This window comes from Temnothorax curvispinosus, unplaced genomic scaffold (genome assembly GCF_003070985.1).
Source record: "Temnothorax curvispinosus isolate PA1 unplaced genomic scaffold, ASM307098v1 QBEX01016824.1, whole genome shotgun sequence".
In the NCBI taxonomy this organism is placed as follows: domain Eukaryota; kingdom Metazoa; phylum Arthropoda; class Insecta; order Hymenoptera; family Formicidae; genus Temnothorax; species Temnothorax curvispinosus.
In genome coordinates, this window is record NW_020226604.1 from 19302 (window position 1) to 36932 (window position 17631).

At 33.2% G+C, this 17631-nt stretch overlaps 3 protein-coding genes across 3 annotated transcripts; 2 read left to right on the forward strand and 1 right to left on the reverse strand.

Moving 5' to 3' along the window:
* The first annotated feature begins 7471 nt into the window (after positions 1-7471).
* LOC112467068 (gamma-tubulin complex component 3 homolog) lies at positions 7472-12039 on the forward strand. Its single transcript, XM_025035535.1, has 11 exons — positions 7472-7683; positions 8369-8535; positions 8646-8775; positions 8836-9253; positions 9429-9931; positions 10107-10299; positions 10409-10613; positions 10690-10911; positions 11044-11175; positions 11262-11513; positions 11853-12039. Exons 1-11 carry the CDS (start codon positions 7605-7607, stop codon positions 12027-12029), a joined length of 2478 nt encoding a protein of 825 aa, XP_024891303.1. The 5' UTR covers positions 7472-7604; the 3' UTR covers positions 12030-12039.
* LOC112467070 lies at positions 12032-13271 on the forward strand. The gene is made up of 2 exons (XM_025035536.1): positions 12032-12123; positions 12215-13271. The coding sequence occupies exon 2, from the start codon at positions 12231-12233 to the stop codon at positions 12900-12902; it is 672 nt and encodes a 223-aa protein (XP_024891304.1). The 5' UTR covers positions 12032-12123; positions 12215-12230; the 3' UTR covers positions 12903-13271.
* A 646-nt stretch (positions 13272-13917) lies between these two features.
* Positions 13918-16610, reverse strand: LOC112467063 (zinc finger protein 239-like). Its single transcript, XM_025035529.1, has 5 exons — positions 16604-16610; positions 16065-16232; positions 15130-15299; positions 14731-14893; positions 13918-14397 (listed from the first exon to the last, which is right to left on the reverse strand). Exons 1-5 carry the CDS (start codon positions 16608-16610, stop codon positions 14156-14158), a joined length of 750 nt encoding a protein of 249 aa, XP_024891297.1. The 3' UTR covers positions 13918-14155.
* Between the last annotated feature and the right edge of the window lie 1021 nt (positions 16611-17631).

Below are 17631 nucleotides of genomic sequence, written 5' to 3' on the forward strand. Positions count from 1 at the left end.
GCCGCGTGCTCCGCGTCGTTCCACGATCATCACCGCGTTACCGGCGATACTACGCAAGTCGAGCGGACGGTTAATAAAGACACGCACTTCGTTAATCAGAGATACGCTGTTGAAATTAAATATCGCACTCATGCACAGTACGTACGGTATCAAACTCGTAAATCTCGCGAAGGTATAACTACATTATTATAATATGCACAACGAAGACGCGTGACTGCCGGCCGCTAATCTTACGCGACGCGAGATATATGAGAATCCGAGATTGTGAAGCATTCACGAACGGGCGATGTATCGCGGCGCCGCGGCGTTCCGTTATCACCGATCGAATCACCGGAATCACTTGACACGATCAATATCACTCAGCCCTTTTTCCTTACGGAGAGAATCGGAGCTAAATCACACGACACGTCCGGCACGTCAGCGTTCAAAGCACGACACGAGATAAATAAATGCCACGCACTTCGCGAATCCAGACATGGCGAGAGGAGCGACTATCACTCGCGAATATCACAGCGCGAAACTGCAAAGCAAGTAGTTCATACATACCTCCGCCTCGACGTCTCGAGTGAGCGCGTCGCGCGACACGTTCATTCCGATAAACACCTCATACACTCGTAAATTGTTTTACACACACGGCACACGGCACACGGCGCGCGGTACTCGATCGCGTAGCGATTATTCCCGCGGCCCTCGAAATGAGGAAGCAGGAATGCCAATCACCGAAACGAGCGCGTTCCGAAAACAGCACGAAGCACGGTGACGTCGGTGACGAGCGCGCGCGGAGCACAAACACTTCCTACCTGTGCGAAATTCCTCGGAAGAATGATAACTGAGTCACTCACGCAGGTAACACTACTCCGAGCGTTGACGGAAACAAGTGACAAGTCCGCTCATCGCCAGAAACAACGTCGAAAACGCGCCGATCTTCAAAGTACGGAGCTTTCGAATTTAACGGTCGAGCCGCTAGTACGGACTGCGCAGGTGCCTACACTGCCTACTACGTCACCGTCACCGTATCGATCCGCCGCGCCGGCGGCGCGGAGCGGCGCATGACGTCACGGCCTACCCCTCCTAAGCGGCACGACGCGCGCGGCCGCGGCCGGTTCAAAAATACCGAAAACTTTCAACGAACAATAAGAGATCAACGTATGCCGAATTTTTTCGTTAACTTTCACAGGTTTAACTGGCTGTATTCTCTACGTTCTGTCTCGGTGGTGTCTGGTCGACGTAGCTGTCTCTCGAAACGCGTGTTATATATCGCTAACACGTAGTGTTCATTAGCCCGGCGATTACGTAACTCCCTCATACTACGTTTACGCGACCGTTACTTCTGTAGTAACTTACGGTATATCATTCGTTTACGCGGAGTAACGTATCGTAAGTTACTACAAAATCCCGTTTACGCGAAGGACGTATCGTAAGTTACTACAGAAGTAACGCTCGCGTAAACGTAGTAACAGTCAGTACGTGAGAGATATCGAGGCGACGGTGGCTGTTTACGCGGAACAGATATTTTTGCGCGATTTATCTATATTTAAGAAATATAATACATGCACAAATATAAAAGAGTTTTATCTATAATTTTACATACGTATTTCCAATATATGTGTACATTTTATTGTAATATACATGCATATTCGGGAATCGAGGAATGGAACGTACACGTCTATCATTTTTTGCCGCGATATATATTTCGCATCAGTTTTAGGTGCCATGATCAAGTATTTCCTATGCTACTGATGTCCATTTGTCAACGATGATCGTTTTGTAATGGAACCATTATTTAAGAAGTGTATACGTTCGAAGTTCAACGATAAAGTTGTTTGAATAAGAGGGGTAGAATATAGAGAGAATTGAGAATTTGTATACTGAACGCCCTTATTTATTATGAAATAGAGGCTCTTCAACGAGCAGGAGAAGATGACGATATCGAGACAGGTAAATACACTTGTTTTCAGCCGAATGTGCAAGAGATAAATATAGCATTACGCAGACATATAATTATACGTGACAATGCTGGAGGGTGAATATTAGTCGTTCTTGCAAACATCGTAATATAGATTATTTATTAATGATTACAGAGACATTATAGAACGACGTACGCGGAACACGCAGCGAACACGCCCCTGGCAAATCAACTGGTATAATTTTCTCCTCTATAAAATTATCATAATTCTTGGAAGAAAATGTGAAAAAGAGATGTTGATTCACTCGAATACTTATTAATGTCATGCTGTTACTTGCGAGAATTTTATAATAGATGCCTACACGAAAGTGTATTTCACTCCCTGAGAACACGACAATATGTTGGAATTTCTCGGGGGCGGATTACATTTCTCAATTGTATGACATGACATCGTTACATTACGTATAATTAAAACTTTGATACCGGTAGTAAGGTACCGACAAGTTTCCGCGGCGTCAAATTATTAACAGATTGTTAATTTTAAGTTGTATAGGGATGACGAAGTTGACGCAAACGCGCTTATCCGTAGTGCCTTACGAACCTTTGTCACGCATGATACTATATAACTTTGTTTATTGATACAAATGTTAGTAGTTACTTGATTCCATTTTGTTACCAACGTTAACTATAAGCTATTTGCACAAAGCAAGCATACCGCATAAAGTTATATACAAGAAGTAAGTTTACAGAAATATTTTTGCAAAATAGTCTTTTATATATTTGAATATATAATTATTTAAATATATTTAAATATTATTTTTTAAAAAAAGACAGTGTTCCCATAAAATACATACTGCAATGTCATGTTTACTTACAATTTATTCAGCCCTACCTCCTTCAAAATATGTTCCTTCTCGGTTGACATCACTCCTAATCTGACCCCCCGTAAACTTTTTTTTCTTTTTTTTTTACAAAATTCACGTTAAAAAGCCAAAAAATTCGACATCAAGGAAAATTCGCAGACGGACTTATATCTCGAAAAATGCGGGATTGCTTCCAGAAGTGAAAACGGCATTGAGAGCGATGTGTCAACCGAGAAGGAACATATTTCGAAGAAGATAGGGCTGAATAAGCTGTATGTAAACCCTAAAAAATTATGAAGAAAAAATCTGGGAACTCTTATTTGAAGATTTCGTACAATTTGTCGCTACGTAGTAAAAATACTTGGCACGAGGCCATTTTTAAGATTGCTTTTTTAAATAAATATAAGAAAATTTATCACTTTTGATTGTAGCAACTATGAAAATACAGATACTCTCTTTCAATTTCTTATTATTTACCATCTCTGGTTTGTGGCGACCAGTTCAATGGTCTTCGAAATGCTCCAAGACGCTATATAGCGGGTTCAGTTTCTTCGGGATATATATGTTGATGTATCTGTGCCTGACTCATTTGATGTATATCATCTTTGTTGTCAAAAACCTAGCAGACTTGATCTCGTGTTGCTATGTTTCCCTTGATCTAATCGGCTTATTGTCTAAAGCGAGTACTATTGTAATCTATCGCGATCGGATTATTAATTTGATCAAAATACTGCAAGAAAAACCCTGCAAGGCCTGCGATAAGGAAGAGATTGATATTCAGATGAAATTCGATCGTTTAATCAGGTTGGTATATTTAAGCGCTGATACGATTGTCAACGACTTACAGTAAATAATTAAATCGATAAGTGAGTCGAGAATACATACAAATTGAAAAGAAAAGTCATGTACCATTTTGCAAAATTCACAATATAGTTATTATGAGCAATGAATTAAACTGTTTGAACCAATGTGCGTGTGGAATGCGATAAACCGGACTCGGTCAACATGTGAAATGGTTTAGTTATTAGGTCTGTCAACGGTGAGCATCATCTGATAGCACACAGAAAAACTTAAGCGGTAAGACTTAAACAATGATCAAATTGATCAATCACAGTAAAGTATTCTCGGAAACTTAAGATAAGCTATTGGTCAATTTGCTTACTGCTTAAGTCTCACTGAAAAACCCTATACTGTGACATGACCGAGTCCGACTACTTCTCATGTGTTCAGACGTTTGAATTAATTACTCAATAACAATTGCGAATTTTGCAAAATGGTACAGGACTTTTCTTTTTAGTTTGACTTAATCTACCATTACCTTTCGGTTGGTCAGTTACTTAATTAGACATCCTGTTTGTTATGGGGACTCTGGGAGTGTTATTCAATTTGCATAATTTTCAGATAATTTTTGTCTGTCTTTATTATATACCGATTATTATACATTTATTATGTATTTTTGAAATCTAGATCATATTCTATGCCTTATATAATTGTGTGCTCGATGTCGGCGATATGTTGTGCGATAAGAGGAACGCTATATGTGTTAGAAGGCCAGATACCATTTGGGTACTTTGTGTGGGTACCTTGGGATTGCACCTCGTTTCTTATACTGTTCTTAACGTCTGTTCAACTGATTGTATCTCTAATTATTGCCATAATTGTAATCCTCGCGTCGGATACCGTAGTATTTGGATTTTGCTTACAAACATGCGCACAATTCGAAATTCTGAAGCATCGCCTTCAGAAAATGATAAAATTCTCACATAATGAGAAGAAAGAGGAGGACACCCTGACAAGTTCGTTGAATATATCGAATAAAACGAGTAGATTAGCGGAACACGTTTCCCATCATCTATGTATAATCAGGTTTGTCAAATGGATAATAGTTACTTTATGTATGTATTAAATAAATATGTTAAATAATACTCGATATGTACATTAGATGATTGTTAACGGAATGTAAATCTGTAAGCAAAAATATTTCGTCTATCGTGCTAGCAGATGTTTAATTCTTTAAAAATCAAGTTTAGTCGAAAAAAATGCTCAATCGACCTGGCGACTCGACTAGTTGCACTTTATTTTGTGTCTGAAAATGGCAATTTATAAAATATCTTAAATCAATCAAAATAAAAGTAATATAAAACAAATACAAGTGATGCGAGCAATTAAAATTAGAATATTGCGCAGACTTATTTTGCATTGTCTAACGCGCGGATGATCTTGAAAATATATATAGTTCAAGAATAATATTATAGGTCGTTAAATTTCTTATGTCAAAAATTACAAAAATAATTTCTTATAACCTTATAACAAAGATTACAAAAAAAATTACAAAAAAGTTACAATTTTGTTTTAAAAAATAAAGGTGATCTCCACATTATTTGGTGTCTCCACTCAGATATACAGGGAAAGGTGCTGTACCTCACTTTTAAGTTTTTCTGAGCCACAGTTTTAATTAAAAAATATATTATTAAAAAGTAATAGGTTGGCCAATAAGTCCGCGCGGTTTTTTACTTATAAATTTTACTTATAAAAAACAGCACGGACTTATTGGCCAACCCAATACATATATATATTTTTTTAGTATGAAAAACCCTAAATTTTTATTACCATCTGGTAAGAGAATACAGTAATTTTTTATAATTGGAAATTTTGTTTCAAGGTACAGTAGCTTGATGTACCTTAGAACACTCCCTTTCTGTAATAATCTCGTATGTCCCAATACGTTGTACTTAATAACTTTTTAGTTGTATATATGTAATATAGCTGCATACACAGAGAAACATTTTCTTCTAAAATTGAAAAAAAAATGAAAATTTGAGGGGAGGGGTGATCATTTAAAATGGGATACTCTATATATGCAACTTTTTAGCTATATATATGCTCTATACATCATTTGTAATTGTAACGCGATATGCAATTTGTATAACAATACATAAATATTTATAGACTTGCCGAAATGATTAACGATGTATTCAGCCAAGTGATCTTCGTTCAATTTAGTAAAAGTGTTTTAGTACTATGTACATTAGTATACAGTGTGCCTCGCATGACAGTTACAGATATAGCTACTTTAGCCAGCTACATAATTTGCATGTTTATGGAGATTTTTTATTATTGCTGGGCCGGAAACGAAGTCACACTTAAGGTAGTCTATAAAGATATATTTGAACAAAAAACAATGCTTTGGAAGATTTTTATGATAACAATTTCTAATGACAATTTATTTATTTAGACAATTTAATCATTTATTGTTTGCGCAGAGTGCTGGATTTGGCGACAAGATATATAACATGGACTGGGTACTGATGACAAATAGCGAACAAAAGGATCTGTTGATGATTATGAAGCGTAGCACGAAACCTATAAAATTGTCCAGCAGTTTTTTAGTGACATTGTCGTTGGAATCGTATAGTAATGTAAGTATTAAAATTAAAACCAGAACTACCGATGATTAATTTCTATTAATTATGCACGTACATTATGCACATAAACAAGAAGATAAAGGGGGACAGTAAATTGATCACTTTAATCATTTACGTATTGCAACGAAAGTCAGCAGAAAAGTCTCAGAAAATGCACCGTTATATTTAAACAATTTTTATAAAAAAAATTACACACCAGTGCATATGCAGTGACTACTTTAATATTGTAGTTTTACTTTTAATGTTAGATTCCTCAAATGCATATACATCCCCAGTAGCAGTGTGACGTCAAATGACGTCTTAATGACGTCTAGAGACCTCTCTAGACGTCAATCAGACGTCATCTTACTACCTGGGATATAATGTCTTATACTAACTATTTATTTTACTTTACAGCTTATGAAGACATCTTTCTCTGTATTTAACATTATGCAACAATTTTAATGTTTTATTCGTGTCCTTTGGCAATACACTTTATGTACACAGTAAGTCCCAGTCTACAATAGGTGTTTTAAGCCTTAAGCCCTCTAAGAAATTGACTAATCACAGTCAATTATTCTCCTCAAATTCAACTATAATTGAACAATTTCTTATATTAAGGCTTAGGGCTTAAAACACTTATTGTAGACTGGGACTATAATCACGAATAAATGAAAAATCACTTATCGCAGAATATGATAATTCCTTTTTTTTCCAAGAGACAAAATGGCTAGCGTGCGATTATTAACGATTATAATAGATACGAAATTCAGATAATTGAAGGGAACTGCATAATGATTTGACAGCTTTTTTATTTCCTCAATTAAACTTTATTTCTTGTAAAAAACACAAAAATTATCCTTTCAATTATTTTTTAAATTCTTCTTACTATTAAAAAGAGCAGAATATGATTTAAGAAACTATAATTAAGAAACTATAAGAAAAGTGCGATATATTTTTAGATAATAAATTTTAAAGAGATCATAAATAAATCTATAAAAGTTATCCGCGTATTAAAAAAAATTTTCCTATATATATGCTTTTGTTCGTGTGTTTATTCTTGGTAATGCATTTAAAACTGTGTGTGTACAAAGTATACTTTTAATCTATTAAATTGTAAATATTGCTTGGAAAACTGGCGATTGTATATACCGACAAATCATGAACTATGAAGTCCTCTAACGTTGAAGTGAATGAAGATGGCGTAATGAAGACGGGCTCCACAAAAATTTCGGATCTCTCGAGCTTCTCTCTAAGCTCGAGGAGAACAATAGGAAAATGCGCGTACGTACGTATTTACTATTTGCCCGATTTGCCGCTTGATTAAAATTACGGCGCAAGACGGCCGTCGAACGGTGGAGTAAATATTTTATTTGTACGTGATATAATATCGAGCGGGATTATATATAGCGAGCGTCACACAACACGAACATGAATCCTGCGGAAGCCGAAACTATTGCTGACCTGGTTCAGAATATGATTATTTCTCTGTGCGGCGAACAAAAGCCAGGTTAGTTTTCCCAAAGTTGTACCACTGCCGAAGATTTTATATTCAGAAAAATTCACGATATGTCATTTCGCGCGAATTAATCGCAGCGTTATTTATTTTAAACAATGCAACTAGGCGTTGTTAATGTCTCGTCGTATTTCTGTTAATAAAGCAACGTTTGCACCGTACTACGATTGTATTGTATGATAAGCTTTTTAAAAGTATATATCGTATAACCATTTTAAATATATTTGAAGAGAGTTAGAGTAAGAATCTCTGGCGGACGTTTTTCATAAAATCTGATTATGCGTTATTAATATGCTTCAATAAACGAGTCTACTCAAAAAAGTCGTTGCTCGCGTCTGATTTAACGAGGAACGTCGAATGACAGATGTAAAACGTCCTGAGACTCCTGAAAATTTAATTAGCTCCGAGGTGGCGCACTTTGTCTCTGCCATATCTGATGCTCTTTAAATCGCTTTAAATCCAGACGCGAGTAGTGATAATCTTTTTGAACAGATTAGAATTCTGGTGTACATACATAGTGCCCTGGAATTGTTGATTTAACAGTTCAGATCTTTTAGGACATTTTTCACAAGTAACACATAATAACACATAATTTTGCAAATATCACCTAACATGTGATAACATAACATAATAAAGATATGCGATACACAAGCTACAACATATTTTTCATGTCTTTTAGAGTCGATCAGAAGATTTATGCGTTTTTCCCTTGGCTTATTGTCGTCTACTCAAGGCATAGAAACATTGAGAGAGGATGAAGTGACTGTAGCAACGTATATAAAGAGTAAATTATCGCCACGTGATGCAGTGCAGTTTGATAAGCTGCACAATGATTTGAAAGATGGGGTACAAAATCTCCTGGTTTAAATCTTTCCATGTCTTTTGTTTCAATCGTATTCATTCATGTCTACTGTTTTGGATAAATGTTTTTATATCAATCTTCTTTCTTTCATTAGCCACTGAAGAATCGTACGAGCGTTCTAATATTCCTACTGAACATGGGCCAGTCGGTGGAACAAATGAAGGACAAAATCTTTTCGTTTCCAGATATGAAATCGCAGTTAAGCCCAGTCGCGTCCACTAGTGGTAAGATATCAATACAATCGACATTTGTCAAAGTATTATCTAATCGTTTCTTATATTTAGGACAATCGTCACAAACGTTATATTCTCAAGCACAAGTTGTATCGTTAAATACCACAGAGACAAATTCGAAAGGATTATTAACGAATCCAAGTAAAATATTCAACGAGGAATGCGTTTCAGAAGATGTACTAGTCCAGGACTTGATATATTCCTTTCAAAGTGTCGAAGGGAAAATTTTAAAGTTAGATTCCAGCTATGGCTTTCAGATAGACCCCGTAGCAAAAATTAATAGATCACAAAAACAAGCTGTTTTAAGACTGAGCGAACTGGGATACCTGCATAGCGTAGTACGAAAAGGATTAGAGAGAATGTCTGTTGCTGGTGCAGGCAGAGTTACCGATAGTTTCGTTGCTGCGTTACATAAGGAACTGTCAGAATATTACAGATTCATAGCCATAATGCAAGAAGAGGTGAATAGGTAAGAAATTAAACATATAACAATATCGTATTTCAAAGATATAAGCTCCACAAAGTTGCATTGCTTCATAAATCCAATAACGATATTTTTCTTGCTTGAAATACTCTTGAAGAATATTTACGATATAATATTGTTTATATTATAAAATAATATAAGTGTAACAATTGTGAAACAGATCACAAAATCAAATGATTACATATGGAGTTACATTGTCCCATTTACATCTTTGGGCATGCGATCCGTTAGAAACTCTAAAGTGGTTAGCGAGTATAGTAAGAGCTTGCCAAGGCCAGAAAGGTGGTGCATTAGCATCTACTGTTTACGAGTTCAGCTATCACGGGGATGTCATTGTGAAAAATTTAGTCAAAAGAGTTTTGGAAAGTGTTTGCAATCCCCTGTACAACATGTTAATGAGATGGATCGCTGATGGGGAGCTGGACGATCCGTACAAGGAGTTTTTTATTCAAGCGTGCAATGATGTTAGTGGCGACAGAATGTGGCATGAGAAATATCAAGTGAGAAATTCAATGGTGCCATCCTTCCTTAGTAAAGCACAAGCGAGGAAGATTCTAGGAACAGGAAAAAATATTAATTTCTTACGTGAAGTTTGTAAAGACTTTTCACCGTGGCAAGATAGACACGCAGATATGTTTAGGAATAGTGATGAGGAATATAATGGTTAGTAATAATGGATAGATGATTATTGTTACAAGATGATTTTAATTTATCGTTTTTCTCGTTAATACATTGAAAATATTTGTAAGTTATAAAAATTTTGGCTAATGTCAATTAGATTGTTATAGCTTCGTCAAACTTGGAAGGATATTTAATTCTTATATTATTTATTTTCTAGTTGAAATCTTTTTCGATATGGATCCAGACGGTCGTCTGCAAACTATGATGGATGCTGCTTATAAAGAAACTTCAACAAGAGTTGTTGAAATATTGACAAAACAATATCATCTGATGGATCATTTGCAGGGGATTAAGGGATATCTCTTGCTTGGTCAAGGCCACTTTATTCAACATCTTATGCACTTATTAGAGTAAGAATATTTCTTGTTAATGCAGTTAATAGTATTAATTGTATTAATATTTTTGCGTTTTAGCATGCGTATTCCAGATCTAAGAAATTGTCTCGATTATACATTTTAGGCCTGAATTAGCCAAACCTGCAAGTTCTTTATATCCTCATAACATGACATCTATACTTGAAACTGCAATAAGAGCAACCAGCACAAAGTTAGATGATTTAGATGTGCAAAAACGTTTAGATGTCAGACTATTAGCCCCTTCAGAAAATGAAACAGGATGGGACGTCTTTATTCTAGATTATAATGTTGATGGACCTATAGGAACGGTAATAAATACATTAATTGCAATATTTAATCTTTATGTTAAATTAACCTAATGAATCATGGTCAATAATTTATCAGATTTTGGAGCCATGCAGACAGACGTATCAAACGGTCTTCTTTGCTTTATGGAAAGCAAAGAGAATGGAGTCGATTTTATCTGCTATTTGGAAGCAACAGACAACGTCAGCGAAAATGTTTAGAAAAATGCCGGAAGTATTGCCCATCCAGAATCATATTCATTTAATTACTAGTAGTATGGTTCATTTGGTCCATCAAATGCAATATTATTTTTTATTTGAGGTAAGACCGTGTCACATTAAAAGCTATTATTAATGATCAAAGAACCACCATTAATTTAATAATGGGCAATTTAATGAATGGGAACTGTTATGTATTGCATATTAACAAATAAAAAACTTATATTAACTAAAGGTAATCGAATGTTCTTGGGATACATTTGCAAAGCAACTTCTCCAGGCATCATCTCTTGATGATATAATTGCAGCTCATAGTCATTTTGTTGATTCTGTACGGCATGGTACATTATTGGATGAAAAATCGCAAGTGAGTATTAGATCATATTTATGACAATATATATGTATACGAATGCACATTTTTATTACAAATGCACACTATTTCCGATGTTACAGGAACTTATGGACCACTTACGCTCAGTCTACAGTCCAATACTAGATCTCCAAAATCTCGAGGAATCTTTCCTTGCGCATGCTACACAGGAATATGAGGCAAGATTAAGTGCCGATAATTTTGAGCAGGAACAAACGAAAAAATGGGGTCGTACAAATAAAAAAGATCAAGAAATTGCAGAAAAAGAGGCAGCATTTTCAAAATATCTGAATACACTTTCAATACAGTTGAGACTACTTTCGAGAACCTATCAGGTAATAATCAAATGGAGTATTAATTCTGTTCTTATAAGGCTGCAGTCCGATATTCGCTGTCAGTACTGAAAATCTATATTTTTCTATATTTTATGTCACGTATACTATGGATTTTCAGTACTAACAGTTGCTGACAGTAAATATTGGAATGCAGCCAAAATATCGTCATTATTTTCCTATCCACATGATTCTTTTGTCGAAATAGAGGAATAATTTATATATTATTCCTTAAAATAAAATGTAAAGAGCAATTGCTTTTTTTTTCAAGTGTATCTTTTCTCAAAAAAAGAAAAATATGTTTATTTCATTTTTAAAAGATAAATATATTCTTTCTTTCAGGATCGTGTGAAGAAATTTCTATTAATGCTTGCTTCCGCTGAAGATGTGTCGCTGCAGTTACTTAGTGTACGATTAGATTTTAATGAATACTACAAGAGTAAAGATAGCCGACTAGTTGTGCCATTAACATATCAACATCGCAGACAAAGTGATCAGACTTTCTTTGGATGCAAGTGACAATTGGCAGCAGAAAATTTATTTGAGACCTTTAACGATTCAAGTTACCTTTCAAATAAATGCTGTACTGAGCAGAATCCATCTGACGTTAATAGTAAGGATACAAGCATATTTGATTTTTCCAACAATCGCCCTTCATTTTGTTCTTTATATCGACATCATGATACTACCAATTTTTTTTATAGACCACACTCATCCAAAATGACGACAGATGTCAATGACTCTGTCGTTTTGCACAAAAAAAGATGTAGAACCAATTTGAGAAACGCTGAGCTAAGTAAACGTACGTTTAGAATATTTTTGGAAAAACAGATACTGTCACATGTGGAGATAGAAATTCAGAAAAACACACAAGAGCCACAAACTCCGTTAACACCCAATTTTAATTTTTACGAAAGCGACTTTGCTTTAAGCAAAATACGATTAACGCTTTCTCCGTTTCAAACAACCATATCGGAAAAGAAGTCATCTGTAAAAAATAATTTAACTTTACCAAGTTTAGAAGCTAAATTGTGTAATTCTAGCAATAGTGCTATAAAAATCACTAATGCAATTGTGAATCGTGAAAATGATTCTGAAATTAATGTGTATGAGAATCCTATTCAAGACAAATCAAAAGTTTCCACTTATACTGCACCTGCGTCTAATCAAAATACCTCAAATCTTAAAATAGCAGTTGATAAGCCATCCAACTATTCGTCGATATATGTTAATAGTCCAGAATGGTTTCAAGATAACGAGACTGTATCAGTTCATGGATCTCTATTAAGTGAAACTATTTCGGACATTAGCGCATGTAATTCAGATTTAAGAAGAAATACCAATCGCAAACGGTATCGTTGGAAACGTATACTTTTTTGTTGTGTTAATTGAGTTCGACATTTGTATGTTACCAACAATCAAAAAAAATATTTGAGATAGAGAAATCTATCTCTAAAATTTATATATTTTCTTATACTGAATTAATAATTCACGATATTGATATTAACTATATCGATAAACGTTGACTTATATGAGATACATTGCTTTTAATTTTTACTATTTTATGCACTGTTTGCTGTATTTCTACAAAGTTTTAGTGTCTAAGATTTTGTGATTATTAGAAAATTATATACAAAATATAATCCATAAGCTATCCTCAGCAAATTTCAGTAACTGCAAAGAAGCTTAAAACTTATATTTTTCACCATAGAATAGAATATTGATCAAATAGTACAAAGTAGTCTTTTTCTGCCGTGTTTAACTATGAATAAGAGTATTATTTTTACTTTTCTATTGCAATCTATATTTTTGAGATAATTAGTTACATTATTTTTATTATCTACGAAAAAAATTTCATACTTTTTATTTTTATTAGATATACATATATTGATATACATTTTAGTTTTGCAGACTTCTTATTATTAGATATAAGTAGACGTACACACATTCTCTTTAAGTTGTACACATACGCTTCATATAGACTGTATACAATAAGTCATCATATTTAATTCCTTGCCATATTAGAAAATTAATGCACTTCGGAAAACATAAGCTATTTTTATATTATTATTGAAATTGTGTTGCTATGTATTTAATATTTGTAATAAATTCAGAATTTATTATAAATTGTATTATCTTTTTCACTCAACTGCAACGTTAAGCAACATAAAATGCAAGTTGTTATTTAGATTTAAATCATTAAATAGGACAAAGTAACAAATTAAGTATAATCCTAGTATGTTTCCCATTATTATATTTAATATTGAATAAATTGTATAATACAGTTCTAATAAAATCCTGAATAAATACTGAATCTTTTTTAAATTAGAAAAAAATTATCAGTTTTATAAATAGTATCTATATGTATTTAAAAAATAAATTTCTTTCAGTACTTAAATAAAATAAAATAAATATACCTATACACACACATAGGTATGTATATAGGTCGGAAAAGAGATAGAAGAATGATTGACGAACAAAGTCCAAAAATATTACTTACTCATATTATTATATTACATTACATGTTTCTTTTACACAATGGACAAATATATTAAATGTGTATATTTTCTGTTAATCACTACTTTTATAGAAGTTCATAATACATCAGATTTGGTTTATTTATTAGTTGCAGAAAATATAATAAATTAATTTTTGAATTGTAACGGCATCCAAGAGAGAGAAGGCCATGGATATGTCGTAGGTAATTGCATACAATTGAAGCCTTCAAACTTGATAATCTCTACGCTTGAAATGCCATTGTGTATACTCATATAATCAGCTGGATTATTATTTGACACATGCGAATGCTGTTGTAAACCCTCAGGAATTTGTAAATTATTGATGACGGGAGGCTTCTGATTGTAGAAACCATAATAAGAACGATCACCTATAAAGAAGAATTTTTCAGTCTCTTTCGTATCTTATAATTGATAACATTATTTCAAATATCTTTTGTGTTTTGCATAGTTAGAGAATAATGATAAAAGATTAATTTCTCAAAATCGAACTTAAAATCTTTGAAGTTTGAAAACGTTTTTTCAATGATTTTACTAACGTATTGTTGATTAGCTCGATTGATTTATTAATTAGAATTATCAAATAAGAAAGCAATAATTAATATATTTAGAACATTAATAACCACTCGGTATAATAAGTATAATGGACAATAAATAAAGCAAGATAAAGTTTCTATTTTTTATCGCTAAAGTATTATTACTACCATGTGATTTCATGTGATGGTGTAAGGCGCCAAGTTTGCAAAATCCCCTGTTACAGACGGGACAACGTAAGGGCCAATTACCGGTGTGAGAATATCCATGAGCCCTTAAATCACCGGGAGTTGGAAAGGATCGTCCACATTTATCACACTTGTGTGGTTTTTCCTGCATTTTAAATTATACATATATATTATAGATACACATTACTAACATGCACTTTTTGCAGTGTATATTTTTTACGTATAATTTCTATTGACAGTTACCGTATAAACGTCTGATAATTAGAATTATCTTTCTTTTTTACTCTAGGGAAAGATGATTCTTACAACTCGATTTATTCTATATTAAACTGCCTTGTCATACTCCAAGTCGTACTACTTATTAAACTAAAAAAAAAATACCTTATAATGCGTCATGCGGTGGTAATACAAATTCGACGATGCTGTAAAACGCTTTCCGCACATTGGACATTCATGAGGACGTTCACCAGTATGAATCCTAACGTGAGTATTCAATGAGCTGCTCGTGCTAAACATCTTCCCACATATTGCGCAACCATGTGGCTTTTCGCCTGAGAATAGTTTTAAAAAAATATAAACTGTAATGTTACCTGCAAATCTTTTCTGTGTTTACATCATCTCATATGTTAGATGTATAGATAATTTCTAGTATAGATACTAATATGTTCATTATATTAAAAATTCGAAATGTAAAATAATTCATAATAGACTAAATAGACTAAATTTGTAAAAAGAATTATAGAGAAATTTCTTTTCATATAATCTTTTCCGCTGCACGAAATCTAAATTTATTGCTTCCTCATAGAGCAAGCTTTGTTTAAGCTTCAAACAAGTTTTTGCACAATGATATTTTACATCAAAACTTTTTAAAAATCTTTTTAAACTTTTTAAAAAACTTTTTAAATTTTAGAAATAAATCCTGTTTCAAATTTTATTAACTATTAATAAATAATAATTATGACATTTAGTGTTGTTTATCATAAATAATGGTGTATTATTCAGGATTCTAAAGAAATGTTGTATATAAGACGTGATTATCCCATTATAGTTTGAATTTTTTTAATGCCTTATTTAATGTTTCTAAAAAATATGTATTATATGTATAATGTATAATATTTATTTTTTTATTGAAAAATTGCGTTATTTTAATTTTATTTATAATTAATAATGATCAATTTTGGGACTTTAGAGAAAGAAAGAAATGTAAATCAAAGGGAGTAAAGCTCATATGGATTTTTAATCCCGATAATTCATAAAAGGAAGAATTCATAAAGGAAAAGATCCATAAATTCTTTACATATTTTTCTCAAATTTACCTGTGTGCGTTCGCAGGTGTCTTTTTAAAAGGGAAGGTCTGTCAAAACTTTTACCACAAGTTTGACAGGGAAGACGTCGTTGAAATTTCAAAGTACTAATAACATCAGTTTTCCATGCAGTCCCATGTCTACTCAAGTCCAAGGGTGCATTCTGTGTTACGTTCCATACTATAAACATATTTACGCAATTAATTACATTATAATTATATGATATTAGACTTCTAGTATATGCTTGTAATTTTTTGAGAAGAGAACAAATTTTGATGTTTATAATAATGCTTTCAAATACAGTACTTTTGTAACGAATTTACACATTACGATTTTATTGAAAATCTCTGGTATCACTTTAATAACTAATGAAACAAGGAATGTTTTTTTTTAATATGTTATAGTTTTCAAAAAACAAAGATATTTCTTAAAGATAAATTTATTATCTTATTATCCATTTCCACGTATTCTTGCATGCTGTTGTAATTTTTTATCTGTACAACAACTCAATAATAAATAATGTAACTCAAAAATAAATATTCTACACTTACCGGACATTACGATAATTTGCTGTTATCAATAACTTGTCAAGTTGCACGAGCAATTGAGTTTAGGAACAAATAAATGAGTTCGAATTGCACGGTTCTTCACACGCGTAACATGTTACTACTTCGGACAGATTAAACACGACAGATTAAGGGTAAGAAACGGTGCAACCGCAAACGACCCTCCGGCGCATGTCGAAGGCGGCGTTTTCGCAAAGGGCGGAGTTTGATCGTCGTAATATGCTTTGCAATTGTCTGTGCGTGGTATATACATACACCTCGAAACTCCTTATAACATCATTTTCGTTACATGTAGAGATAACGCAACGAGATAACAGAAAAATGTCACATTAAATTATAGCATTTGATCCAACTCAAACTCACTCCAGTCGAAAACGCTATTAGAAAGAGTATAATTTTTATGCTTCTCATCATTCGCATAAAAATCCGTTTTATATAGGCGAAAACTTTTTTGTCTTCAGAAAGATCTGGCATCAACATCGACTGTTATAAAAGCCGAAGGGCAAGGCGCAAAATCTTCGAATCTTAGATTAATACATAAAAACCGCTTGAATTTTATAATATAAAACATTCTATGTTTCAATGCTTTGCCGTGACTTTCAGTTTCCGAGATACTATTTCCACATTATACTGTTAATACTGGCGCCGTCCGGTATTACGATAAGAGATACAATACAAGTTGCGCGTAACGCAGCAAGACAAGGGTACACAAAATAGACTCGTTCAATAATTTCTTTTATAAGAGATCGTTTATCACATAATAAAAATTATGGAATATGCTGATTAAATTTTTTCTACATAAATTTAAGCACAAAGTGCCTGATCTCAGATTAGACCATCTATAAAATATTTTTTTATGCAATTTGGAAATTTTAGAAATGCGCACCTAGAAGATCATTTAATATCATACGAATCTCTTTGTAAATCATAAAATCCTCTATGAAAAAAACATAAATCTTTTTGTATAATTTCATCCAATTACTATTTTCATTGTGTTTCGTTAATAGTTATTT